The sequence below is a fragment of the Callorhinus ursinus genome, unplaced genomic scaffold, assembly GCF_003265705.2.
Source record: "Callorhinus ursinus isolate GAN/ISIS: 27379988/994484 unplaced genomic scaffold, GSC_fseal_2.0 scaffold132, whole genome shotgun sequence".
In the NCBI taxonomy this organism is placed as follows: Eukaryota; Metazoa; Chordata; class Mammalia; order Carnivora; family Otariidae; genus Callorhinus; species Callorhinus ursinus.
In genome coordinates, this window is record NW_027397194.1 from 336,456 (window position 1) to 349,935 (window position 13,480).

At 36.2% G+C, this 13,480-nt stretch overlaps 1 protein-coding gene across 4 annotated transcripts; it reads right to left on the reverse strand.

Moving 5' to 3' along the window:
- Nucleotide 1: 1 nt before the first annotated feature.
- Nucleotides 2-11,762, reverse strand: LOC112816307 (C-type lectin domain family 4 member D-like). 4 transcript variants are annotated; one of them, XM_025862743.2, is made up of 7 exons: nucleotides 11,743-11,762; nucleotides 9,421-9,552; nucleotides 7,820-7,909; nucleotides 5,093-5,197; nucleotides 4,204-4,355; nucleotides 3,071-3,180; nucleotides 9-2,743 (listed from the first exon to the last, which is right to left on the reverse strand). In XM_025862743.2, the coding sequence occupies exons 2-7, from the start codon at nucleotides 9,446-9,448 to the stop codon at nucleotides 2,599-2,601; spliced, it is 630 nt and encodes a 209-aa protein (XP_025718528.1). In that variant the 5' UTR covers nucleotides 9,449-9,552; nucleotides 11,743-11,762; the 3' UTR covers nucleotides 9-2,598. The 4 variants fall into 4 exon arrangements, with proteins under 4 accessions (XP_073746289.1, XP_073746290.1, XP_025718528.1 ...); XM_073890187.1 differs by lacking the exon at nucleotides 11,743-11,762 and having other exon boundaries at nucleotides 10-2,743; nucleotides 7,820-7,906; nucleotides 9,421-9,681; XM_073890188.1 differs by lacking the exons at nucleotides 5,093-5,197; nucleotides 11,743-11,762 and having other exon boundaries at nucleotides 2-2,743; nucleotides 9,421-9,684.
- Between the last annotated feature and the right edge of the window lie 1,718 nt (nucleotides 11,763-13,480).

Here is a 13,480-nt window from a genome sequence, read left to right on the forward strand (position 1 = left end):
GCATTTTTTATTTATCTAGTTTTCTATGTACTGATTAATAATGCATCCCTTAACTATGCAGAATTGTACATCACATCTCAATGCATTCAAATACATTCTATCAGTCCCATGTTTTCAAGAAGAAAAGAAATCGCTCAGTCGTTAAGCGTCTGCCTTCGGCTCAGGTCATGATCCCAGGGTCCTGGGATCGAGTCCCACATTGGGCTCCCTGCTCGGCGGGAAGCCTGCTTCTTCCTCTCCCATTCCCCCTGCTTGCGTTCGGGCTCTCGCTCTCTCTCTCTTTCTCAAATAAATAAATAAAATCTTAAAAAAAAAAAAGAAAAGAAAAGAAAAGAAATCCTCTTGGAACTGTCTTCCTTTTCTGATCTGAACTGGGATTGTTCTCATGGTTTCTTTCACAGCCATTATTTTGTTGATTTTTATTATATAAAGGAAATATTTTGTCACAGGTTATTTCAGATTATGATACACCGATATAATGAAACACTATTTAGTTATTTGGAACAAGGTATAAAACATTTCCCAAACTATATTTTTAAGTAAAAAATGTAAGATGATTACCCCAAAAAACAAAGAATCCAATTAAAAACTGGTCAGAAGACATGAGTAGACATTTTTCCAAAGAAGACATCCAGATAGCCAATAGACACATGAAAAGATGCTCAACATCCCATCATCAGGGAAACACAAATCAAAACTACAGGGAGCTATCACCTCACACCTGTCAGGATGGCTAAAATCAAAAAACACAAAAAACAACAAGTGTTGGCAACGATGTGGAGAAGAAGGAATCCTCTCGCACTGTTGGCAGGAATGCAAGCTGGTGCAGCCACTGTGGAAAACAGTATGGAGGTTCCTCAAAAATTAAAAACAGAACTACCATACGATCCAGTAATCACACTACTGGGTATTTACCCAAAGAATACAAAAACACTAATTCAAAGGGATATATGCACCCAGGTGTTTATTGCAGCATTATCTACAATAGCTTAACTATGGAAGCAGCCCAAGTGTCCATCAACTGATGAATAGATAAAGAAGATGTGCTATATATACAACAGAATATTATTCAGCCATATAAAAGGATGAAATCTTGTCCTTTGCCCAAGTGGATGCAGCTAGAATGTATTATGCTAAATGAAGTAAGTCACTCAGAGAAAGATAAATACCACATGATTTCACGTATGTGGAATATAAGAAACAAACAAACGAGCAAAGGCAAAAAAGAGAAAGAGAGACAAACCAAGAAACAGACTTTTAATTATAGAGAACAAACTGATGGCTACCAGAGGGGAGGTGGGTGGGGAAGGGGGAAAGAAGGGATGGGAATCACAAAGTACACTTACCATATGGTGAAACACAAACAGACAAAACCCCTGAGATTCGCGGGGGAAGGAACTGCAAGATGTTTAAGACAATGTAGATCATGTTTCCATTAGTGTAAAAAAAGGTAGGTTATATATGTATATACGTTTATATAACACATATTTAAACATATACAGAAATACATATAAGAAACTTGACAATCATATTTTCTCTGAAGAGGCATTCAAGGGACTGGAGTTCAGGGTGGAAGACTTAACTTACACTTTCATTTATATTTTTCCTGTTTGCCATTTTAACACATATATATCTTACTTTTTCAAAGACAAAACCAGTATTTAAATGTTTTTAGGGCTTCAAACTTCTAGGACTACCACAGTGTCCTAATACATTTTGCAGTTATTTTTATGAAATTACTATCAGCTGTCTTAAAGAAATTATGAAGAATAGGAGAAGTGCCATGAGAGTTGGGAACAGATTGAAAGGGGCTGAGGGGAGAAACAGGGAGACCAGTCAGAGGCTACTGCAATAATCCAGGTAAGAAAGGTGGTCTGTTGTGGTCACCATAGAGGTAATAAAAAATAATCAGGCTGCAAGAAATGGATTAGGGAGCACCTAGGGGGCTCAGTTGGTTGAGCATCTGACTCTTGATTTCAGCTCAGGTCATGATCTCAGGGTGGTGAGATTGAGCTCCATGTTGGGCCCCACGTCAGGCTCCAGGCTTGGTGGGGAATCTGCTTTAGATTCTCTTTCTCCCTCTGACCATCCTCCCTCTCTCTCTCTCTCTCTCTCTCTATCTCTCTCCCTCTCTCAAATAAATAAATAAATCTTAAAAAAAAAAAAAACATTTAGAGGGTTTGTCATAACTGGGGCTAAAATAATGGCATACCACTACCAGTTGGAATACCCTGTGTTTGAATCTTAAGAGCTAAAAATCTGAGCAGAAGAAAACAATGACTAAGAGATTGCATTATTTGAGCCGTTGTGTTCGGTATGTAATCGATGCATACCAACTGAAAAAGAAGTACTCTGATATACTGTCAAGAAAAGAAAGTTCATGAAAGTGGATTCTCACAGAAAAGATGATTCCTGCCATCATACCACACAAAAACACATTATCTTGAATGAATAGAACAAAAATAAATAAGGCCATCATAACTGAAAGTGTTCTATTTTCTCAGCAGGTTTTCTCTGTCCCAACGGTGTGGGTACATTCTTCCCTAGTCTAATTAGTTCTTCTTTTCTGTCCCCATACAAGGACTCCTTTGGAGGTTTCTAGTTGAATGCTGTTCCAGGTAATTTACAAATCCTTTTTGTCTCAAAGTTACAAGGAAAATCATTCCAGGCCCATTTGTCTTGAACATTAACAAGGACAACACAATTTTCTTCCCGATTGTTCGGTTCACCCTCATGCCATAATCTGAAATGAAAGAAAAAAATATATATAAACATATATTTATATTTGTGTGTGTGTGTGTGTGTGAGTGAGTGCATGTGTGTGTGTGTGTGTGTGTGTGTGTGTGTGTGTAGGTTGGGGGACATGCAGAGAAAATGCCTCTGGTGAAAAATTTAGAGCTGCATTGTCTAATAGAAGTATCAGAGTATATCAGTATAGAGGGTACTCAACACATAATGTTCTATTCTGAGTAAGCATTTCTACATCGGTTTATTCCAGCCCAAATGAATTCTGCTTGCTATCTTCTCACCTTTGCCTATAAAGCTCTTTCACCCCAGTCAACATACTCACAAATTATGTGGGTTAAATGGTGTTTTGTCCACCAAGGACCACCAGCCTTCATGGTTCTCAAGTCCCAGGAAATAGGAAAATCGTGGATCCAAAAATTGAATAATAAAATTCTGCATAAAAATGTAAATTTTATAAGTATATTTGCATTTATCATTTAATAGCTATTATATTAGGAAAAGAGAGAAAAGGTCAGATACGTTACTAGCTAAGCACAAAAGCATTGTCATCAGACAGATCTGCTTTCAAATCCTGCCTCTGCCAAGATTTCTCATCTCCAAAAGGACAACTCTACTACCTCGCAGAGTTACTGTGAAGAGTAAGTGAGATCATACTTGCAAATCACTTAGCACAATGTTTAATAGGATCAGATTTTTAAAAACTTTTGTTTTTAAAATTGCCTTCTTTAATTGCATGTGCATTAAATTAAGTTCCATTTTATTCAAAGAGTTGGTGAACCTATAGATTGCAAAGCCATGGGAACAGAATCCTCTGGGAAACCCCTCTAACTAAGAAAAGAGTTGACTATGAGTTATGGTATGTACATAGAAGTATATTACATGAGGAAATACATTTGTTTTTAAAGAACCGAATTAAGCTTAAGATTTTTTTTTTACTTAGAATTTCAACCGTACAACTGAATTATTTTTCCTATGCTTTCTCCTGAGAAGTTATTTCAGTACTGCTTAACCATTCATTTATTCACTTAATCACCAAACATTTATCAAGACCTATCCAGAGTGCCTAGCACTGTGCAGGACTTTGGAGATGCAAAGATTAGGGGAGCACAGCTGCAGCCCTCTATAAAGCAGAGTCATCAGCAAAGACAGGACAGTGAACAGATAACCTCACTACAGTGATGTAAGTGCCATGATTACACAGTGCGCAAAGTACCATGGGAGTATCTCCAAACTAGAACAGGGAGGATGGAGTAGGGAAGGTAGTCAGGGTTGTTTTCTGGAGGAAATAACATGTGAATCAAATCTGGAAAGACCAGAAGTTGGCCAGATGAAGAAAAATGAGGGAGGAAGATAAAACAGATGAAGCAAAGGCACAGAGGCAGAGCAGAGAAATTCCTCTTTCTCTGCAAAGAGATTCAAACTAGCAGAGAGATGGATGGAAGCCTCCCAACATACCAACTCAGCTTCTGTGCTGATGGTGGCCAGATGAGCCCCCATGCTCGTGCAGTTCCTTTTGCTCTCGGCCCATGTCTTGTTGTCAGTAAGAAAAAAATAGCAGTTGGACTGGAAGGCTCTCCAGCCAAAAGGACAGCAATTCCAGGTGCTCCCTCATGAGAAAATTGAAATGAAAGTCAGTTACAAAGGAGCATTTCATCTGTAACAGATTGCATAGCTATTCTGCTAACTATCCAGTTAACATTTTTTGGAAATAATACCAGGATTCCCAAAATCATTCTGTTCCCCTTTTTTAAAAATCCTGAAAATTACATTTCTAAATATTTCTGAGCAAAAGTATCTGAATCACATAGTGACTATATGAAAATTACAAGATATTCTCTCAGAAGACAACATCATTTCTCAGTGTCCTTACATGTATTTACTTCCATATTTTGAAGTGCTTCTAGGACAAAGCCTTTTGCAGGAAATTTTATCTAAAGGGGGTAGCGAACCTACTAGAACTCTCAAGCATTTCCCCATCCTCCCAAAGGATGGGGGATTTTACAAATTCTAGCATAATAAGAGAGACAAAGTCACTTCAGCAAAGCTGTATATTGTAGGAGGAAACAGTCCTTAAGATATGGCTGAATCAAAAGAAAATGGAATTAAATTAATGTTATGTTTTGGATGCCAAAAATGGATCCTAAATGTGTTGTTATATTCTCCAGTTATTCAACTGATTACAGTCACGAGAAATCTATTTCTATTTATTGATGTTCACTCTTGCACCAGATACTCTTGTTGTTTTAATCTCTCCTGGTTTACTGCTGAGTACTTTAAATCAGATTATGAACCTGAATGGAAATGGAAGTAAGAAAGACATTCTCCTATGCCCTTTTCTATCTACCTTTCAATTTTGATTTCTCTCTGGTGCATGTCAGCTTCGTGTGGTACTCTGGTAACTTGAACACTCTTGTATCTCTCCTGCAGCGCAGAAAGTTGCGATGAGTTACTGTCAAAGGGGAAAAGAGTTAGTTTTCTTTTTCTATATAACCACTTAATCAGGGAAATAGGAGCTGATCACTCTGGTCCTTCTCTTCCCCTAAGAGTTAGGTCAACTAACTCCTATTCTTACTACCCAGTTCCTTTGTTCCAGCTCCAGGTGAATAGGTTGAAAAGGGTTGTCAAAAATTAACATTTTTATTATCATATTACCCATTTTGTGCTTTATGGGAGCAGTTCTGCAAACCTTTATGTATATATGCTTTTAAGCATATTTTTCTATCAGAATCTGTGTAAGAGCGGAGATTTTTAGTAAACATCGGGATAGTTCTGCCAAGTTTTATGAGCCATATACACTTATTTATCTTTTAAATATTTTTACTTCGAGGGGCACCTGGGTGGCTCAGTCGGTTGAGTGTCTAACTCTTGATTTTGGCTCAGGTCATGGCCTCAGTGCTGTGAGATCAAACCCCACGTTGGGCTCTGCGCTGGGCATTGAGCCTACTTAAGATATTCTCTCTCTTTCTCTCCCACTGCCCCTCACCCACCCCATTTGCACTCTCTCTCTCAGATAAATAAATAATAAATAAATAAATATTTTTACTTTGAAACATAACCAAGTGCAAAGAAGTGAAAAACACAAATGTACAGTTATTCAAATTATTGTAAAGTGAACACTCCAGGTAACAACAATCCGGCTTAAGAAACACAACATTGCCAACACCCCGGGTGGCCTTCACATCCCAAATACAACTCACTTCCTCTCTCTTAAAGGTAACTATGCCATGGATTTTAAAGTAATCACTTTGTGCTTTGCTTCACAATTTTACCACTTGATAACATATCCCTATACCATACAGATCAGATTTGCCTACTTTTGAACTTTTATATAAATAAAATGATAAAATATGCATTATTTTGGTTCTTTTGCTCAGTGTTATTTCTGAAATTTATTTATACTGTTACATACAACTATAATCCATTCATTTGTATTGCTATAAAGTGATCTATTGTCTTAATGCACTAAAATGTATTTATATATTTTTCTTCTGGTTGACATTGCATTGTTCCAGTGTTTGACTATTATGAACTATACCCTTCTGAGCATTTTTGATCATGCATCCTAGAGCCCATAAGCATGCATTTTTTGGGTTATATGCCTGGAGTGGAATTGCTGGTAGTAGAATATACATAGTGCCAACTATGATAGTGGCAAAGTTTTCCAAAGTGGTTGTACTGCTCTATGCTCCCTCTAGCAGCAATTCTTTGGAGGTTCAGTTGCTCCACATCATCATCAATATCTAATAGTGCCGGACTTTTTAATTATTGCCATCCTGGTATGTTTGCAATGGTATCTCATTGGGAGTTGAATTTTCATTTCCCTGCAAACTAATGAGCTTGACATTTTTTATGTGTTCATTAAACATTTCAATTTTTCTTTCCTATAGGGCCTATTCAAAATTTTCCTATTTTCCTGCTGTATTTGTCAGGATTTTTTCCTATTGATTTGAAAGAATTGTTTATATATATTGTACATTAATTTTTTATCAATTATATGCATTACAAACACCTATGGCTGTTTTCTTGGTATTTTTGTTGTACACTAATTCTTACTTTAATATAGTATAATTGGTCAATATTTTCTTCATTGGCTAGCACATTTTATTTTTTATTTTTTAAAGATTTTATTTATTTATTTGAGAGAGAGAGAATGAGAGATAGAGAGCACGAGAGGGAAGAGGGTCAGATGGAGAAGCAGACTCCCTGCCGAGCAGGGAGCCCAACACGGGACTCGATCCCGGGACTCCAGGATCATGACCTGAGCCAAAGGCAGTCGCTTAACCAACTGAGCCACCCAGGCGCCCTGGCTAGCACATTTTATGACTTAAGAAATCATTCCCTGCCTTGAGGATATGAATATATTCTCCATTTATTTTCTAAAAAGCATTATTGATTTGCTTTTCACATTTGGCCAATAATCCACATCAGGTTGGTTTTGTATATGATATACAGGAGACCAATTTCATTTTTTGAGTAAGAATAATCAATGGTCCTCCAGCACATTAATTGAAAAAAACTGTCCTTTCCCTGTAACTGCAATACCCCCTTCTGTTTTATATAAAGAGTTCATACATGCAGGATCTATAACTAAGCTCTCTATTCCTTTCCTCTGGTCTATTTGTCTGTATTTGCACCTATACTATATTACTGTAATTATAATAACTTTATACAAGGTCTTGCTATTAGAAAGAACAAATCTTTCAACTGTTCTTCTTTTCAAAGCCAGACTATAGTCCATCTGAAAGTTGGGTTTTTGCTGGTTATTCTTTACTGATAAGATACAGCCCTTTGTAATCTCAGTCAAAAATGGGGAATGATTTACTACAGCCACCAACCTTCATATGTATAGAAAAGGGTTTAACTTCCATCTGCCATTCCCTGACACAAGACAACACCATCAAAGAATAGAAGGTTAAAAATGTAGCTCTGGATTTTAAATTCAAGACCCTGAAAAGCAATATGGATTGAAATGTTGGGGGTTGGGGGGGAATCAAAATAACAAAAAGCTTAGAGGAACGTTATGAATGTTGTTTGGAGAAATTCACAAGTTCCATTTCAGCTAATAACTTACCCAAACAGTTGGCAATAAAACAAGCACTGAGAAGTGAGATGAAAAAAACAGCAACAGCCCACGGGATCAGCTGGTAATGCTGGCCTCCTTCTAGGACAAAAGGAAAGATAAATACATTCTCTGCCACAACAACTAGGGAAGATATTCTACTGAGAAGCAAGCTAAATATGAGATCATCCACAATATCTTAGATCTAGAGGAGAGCTTAAAGATTTCCTCCTGAATAAATCAGCTTTAGAGCTTACAGATAAAAACATACATACATACATATAAACATACATTAAATGTAAACTTTTTTTGAAGGGAAAGGCTCTTTATAAGACAGAAAACCCCAAAATCATAAAAAATTGATAATTTGGGTCCATAAAAATTAAAACATCCATATAACACAAATAATGTTAAAACACAAGGGACATATGAAAGAAAATTTTGTCACAATATTAATGTCTAGACTGTAGAGAGAATTTCAAAAATCAATTTGAAAACTGAGCAAAAGTTTGACCAGGAAATTTGCTGAAAATTTAGTTTGCTGAAATTATAAATGACCATTAAACAAAAAAGTATGCTCAAAGAAATGTAAACTAAAATATTATGGTATAATTTTTCACATATGAGATTTTTAAAAGAAAATAGAAAATATGTAGTATCAGCAAGACTGAGAAGAAATAAACTCTTTTGGTGAGGAAACACATGCATATGCTAAACTATAAATTAGAAAGCCTTTAGACAGACCAAGTTAGTAGCACTTATCAATTTTTAAATGTATCACATTTGCCACAATTTCAATTCTAGAGCTCTATCATAAAAAATAATTGAACTTATTTATATGGAAGGATATTCATTGCAGTACTTTTGGAAATAGAAGAAAAAACATCAGAGATCAATACTTGCATGTGTATTATAAATAGTACAGATTCTAAATGATGGTGAATCTCTATGATGGAATTCTGCACAGCAATTCAAATAATCCTATATATCAGTATGTATTGACAGAAAAAGTCTCCAAGACATATTCTTATATAAAGAGGTGTGTTTCAGGACCAGTGTACATTATGGTCCCATTGAAGTTTGCCACGGTGGAGCGATGAGGTGAAGAAAAACATTAATTTTAAATTAAACATAATTTGTCCTAGTAGGAGGCCAGCATTACCAGCTGCATTTGTTCTATTTCTCAAAAATATTGTTTAATATTCTTGTAATACAAATACATTGTGACCCTTAAGTACAGCACAAAATGGGATAAAGTCAGAGCCTCAGGTAAACTGTGAGCCTTAGTCAGTGTGATTTGTCTATCTTCCTTCTTCCTCTTGCCTTTAAAAGAAGCTTCCCAAATTACTCTCTTTCTTTCCATCTTATTTTTCTTTTGTATAATTTATCTCTTCTCTTGGCCCAATTCATGTTTCACAAAGAAGTTTCTCTTACCCAACATACTTGAATCTATCTATGACCTTCCTTTTCACCAAAGTCATTGTCATTTCCTTTAACTCCTCCTCATCATCATCTTCAATCTTCACAACTGCAACTACCATTAATTCATATTTTTAAATCTTAGTCATAATTACATTTACCTCTTTAAAACTGAGAGGAGAGAATGTACTCACGTTTATTTTGAGGTTCTTCTTGCCCCATTGTGGGTTAACTCTCTTGCTGTCCAGTGGTTGGCAGAATGAGAAGCCTCTTCTAATTTTGCCCCGTGTGTATTTCCGTGGGTAAGGAGTATACCTTCAGAAATACTTGAGATTGAACATTAATATCACTTATTCTGGTAAGATCAGAAAGTTCCCCATATAAAAGATAAGTCAAAAGAAGAAGTCTTTTCAAAGACAAGTCTACTTTGATTCACTCTGGGAGACAAAGACAAAAGGAAGTTGGGAAAGCAACATCCAAAACAACCAGTAGAAATTTCCATTAAGTATACTGTAATCACTAGATTAGTGTGTCATGTGAAATTTCTCAATTTGTTTTTATTCATTCAAACAAAAAGTTTAGCAATGCCTTAAAAGAATAATCATTAGTCCTAATAAAAATTAAACAAACATTCCTTCATCCTTCTTTCTTTCTTCTTCTTTTTTTTTCTTTTGGATGTTATATTTTCAAAGGCAGTTACATGCTTGAGGTAAATTCTGCCTTAAAAAGTTCTCTGAGCTGAGTAAGTTGTGTGCAAGATGGCAAAAGACAATGTGAGCAATGAGCTAAAGCTTTTTTTGTTTTTAAGATTTTATTTATTTATTTGAGAGGGAGAGTAAGAGGGAGAAGCAGATTCCCCGCTGAGCAGGGAGCCCAATGTGGGGCTTGATCCCAGGACCCTGGGATCATGACCTGAGCTGAAGGCAGATGCTTAACTGGCTGAGCCAGACACCCCTGAGCTAAAGCTTTTAATATACATAATGTATGTATATTGTATGTAAAGAAAGAATAACTTCTGTTTTGGGGTTGAGAAAGGATGGTGGAGCTGTTGATTAAATCCTCAAATCTTCCTGGATGAGAGAAAATAAGCTTATTAAGGCAAAGGAAAAAGAAATGTAACATTCTGTGATAAAGACATCATCAGGGTCCCTGATTTCTTTTACAGTGCTATCATGGACTGAATGTTTGTGTCCCCCACCCACGCTGGCATCGTGATCTCAAATGTTCCAGCCTCTAGAACTGTGAGATATAAATCCCTGTTGTTTAAGCCACCAATCTATGATATTTTGTTACAGCAGTCTGAGATCACAAAAACAAGTATCTAGCAGCTTAGAGATCCTTCTTAAATTCTAACTTCCAGAATATGGCCCTTCACCTGCCTTTTTCCTTAAGCTACAATATTACTTTGAATATATATACATATACATATATATACATATACATACATATATATACATATATATTTAGTGATCTTGAATAAAATACTACTTTGCTATGTTAAGCTGGAAGTGGGAGGAAGTAAAATTATAAATTTGACAACACATATATTTTTCAACACTGTCACAGTCAAAAGTATTCCCACAGCAATAATAGTACTTACCCACAAACTCTCAAAGCAACCCTAGAAACTACATCTTTGTCTAAAGTAATATGTGTTCTTTATTAAAAGGATCTAGGAGTCTTAGAGGATATATAAATCCCACCTAGAACAGAAAAAAATAAACTACACCTGGCATATTCTGTGTTCCCAGAAAACAAACATGATTTCAAACACATGAGAGAAACTGTGCTGTAGAAAGTTTCCTGAGCCAAATGAAAAGATGTGTCCAAGAGATAGTTAAGATCACAAAAAGACAGAGGCGCCAGGTGGCTCAGTTGGTAAAATAAGTGTCTGGCTCTTGATTTCAGCTCAGGTCATGATTACAGGGTTGTGGGACTGAGCCCCACACTGGGCTCCATGCCCAGCAGGGAGCCTGCATGAGAGTCTCTCTCTCCCTGTGCCTCCATGTGCTTTCTCTCTCTAAAATAAATAAATATATATTTTTTAAAAATAGCTATAGCTTCAACAACTTGTTAATGGATGGAGACACAATAAAAATGTAAATGTTGACATCAAAAATGTACAAAGAGGGAGAGTAAAAGATGGAGTTTTGGCATGCCAGCAAAGTTAAATTTTTATCAGCATAAAATAGAATGTTATATCTACAAGGTGTTTTATGTAAACCTCATGGGAATCACAAAGTAAAAATCTAAAATAGATACACTAAGATAAAGAGAAAAGAAACAAAGCATACCACTACAGAAAATCATTGATTACAAAGGAAGGCATAAAGAAAGGGGGGAAAAAATGGAACCATGAAACACCAGAAAACAATTAATAAGATGGCATTAGTAAGTTCTTGCCTATCAATAATTACTCTAATTGTTAATGGATTGAATTCTCTAATCAAAGGCATAGAGTGGTTGGATGGTTAAAAAAACAAGACCCAACTATACACTGACTACAAGAGACTCACCTCAGCTGTAAACATATACAGAGATTCAAAGTGAAGGGATAACAAAAGATACTCTATGCAAGCAAAAACAAAACAAAAAAAAATCTATCCTAAAAAATATAAACTTTAAGCCCAAAATGGTAACAAAAGACAAAGATAGTTCTTATGTAATGGTAAAAGGTCAATACATCAAGAAAATAAAACAAATATATATGCACACAACATCAGAACATCTATAATATTTCAAGAAAATATAAACAGACCTAAAGAGAGAAATAGAAAATAATACAATAATAGTAGGGGATCTCAATTCTTTGCTTTCAACAACAAATAGATCACTGAGACAGAAAATCAGTAAGGAAACAATGGACTTGAAACAAACTTTAGACCAAATGAATATGTTTTGGAGACATATCCAAAACATTCCATCCAACAGCAGTAGAATATACATTCTTAAGTGCAAATGGAATATTTTTCAGGATAGATCACATGATAGTCACAAAACAAGTTAAGCAAATTTAAGAAGACTGAAATAAAAAAAAAGAAGACTGAAATCATACCAAGTATCTTTTCCAAACACAATGAAACTAGAAATCAATAACAAGAGGAAAGCTGGAAAAAACATAAATATGTGGAGATTAAACAACATGCTCCTGAATGGGTCAACAAAGAAATCAAAGGGGAGGGGTACCCAGGTGGCTCAGTTGATTAAGTGACTCTTGATTTCAGCTCAAGTCATGATCTCAGGCTTATGAGATCGAGCCTGGTGTCAGGTCCCAAGCTGGGAGTGGAACCTGCTTAAGATTCTTTCTCTCCCTCTCCCTCTGCCCACCTACCCAACAAGTTGCATGCGCACATGTGTGCACATGCTTTCTCTCTCTCATTCTCTAAAAAAAAAGAGGAAAGAAATCTTTAAACCACTGAGAATGAAAACACAACATATCAAAACATATGGGAGACTGCAAAGGCAGTTTTTTTTTAAGATTTTATTTATTTATTTGAGAGAGAGTGAGAGAGAGAGAGAGCACAAGCAGGGGGAGAGGCAGAGGGAGAAGCAGAATCCCCACTGAGCAGGGAGACCGATGCAGGGCTCAATCCCTGGATCCTGGGATCATGACCTGAGCCGAAGGTAGACACTCAACCAACTGAGCTACCCAGGTGCTCCTAAAGGCAGTTCTAGGAGGAAAGTTTATAGTGATTCCAGAGTACCTCAAGAAACAAAAAATAGCTCAAACACCTCACTTTACACCTCAAGGAACTAGTAAAAGAACAAACCAAGCCCAAATTAACAGAAAAGAATTAACAAAGACCAGATAAATACATGAAATAAAAACTGAGCACGGGCACCTGGGGGACTCAGTAGGTTAAGTCTGACTCTTGATCTCAGCTCAGGTCTTGATCTCAAGGTCATGAGTTTGAGCCCCACATTGGGCTCCATGACCAAAAATATAAAAGATCATTGAAACTGAGAGCTTTTTAGAAGCTCATTAATCTAAAATCATTTTTAGAAGATTAAAAAAAAATCAACAAACTTTTAGCTAGAGTAACACAGAAATGCAGAGAGTACTCAAATAAATGAAACCAGAAATGAAATGAAAACCAGAGACACTATAGCTGATACCACAGAAATACAAAGGATCATGAGAGACTACTATGAAAAATATACACCAACAAACCAGATAAACTGGAAGAAATAAATTCCTAGAAACAGAGAGTCCACGAAAACTGAAACATGAAGAAATGAGGGCAGCTGCATGGC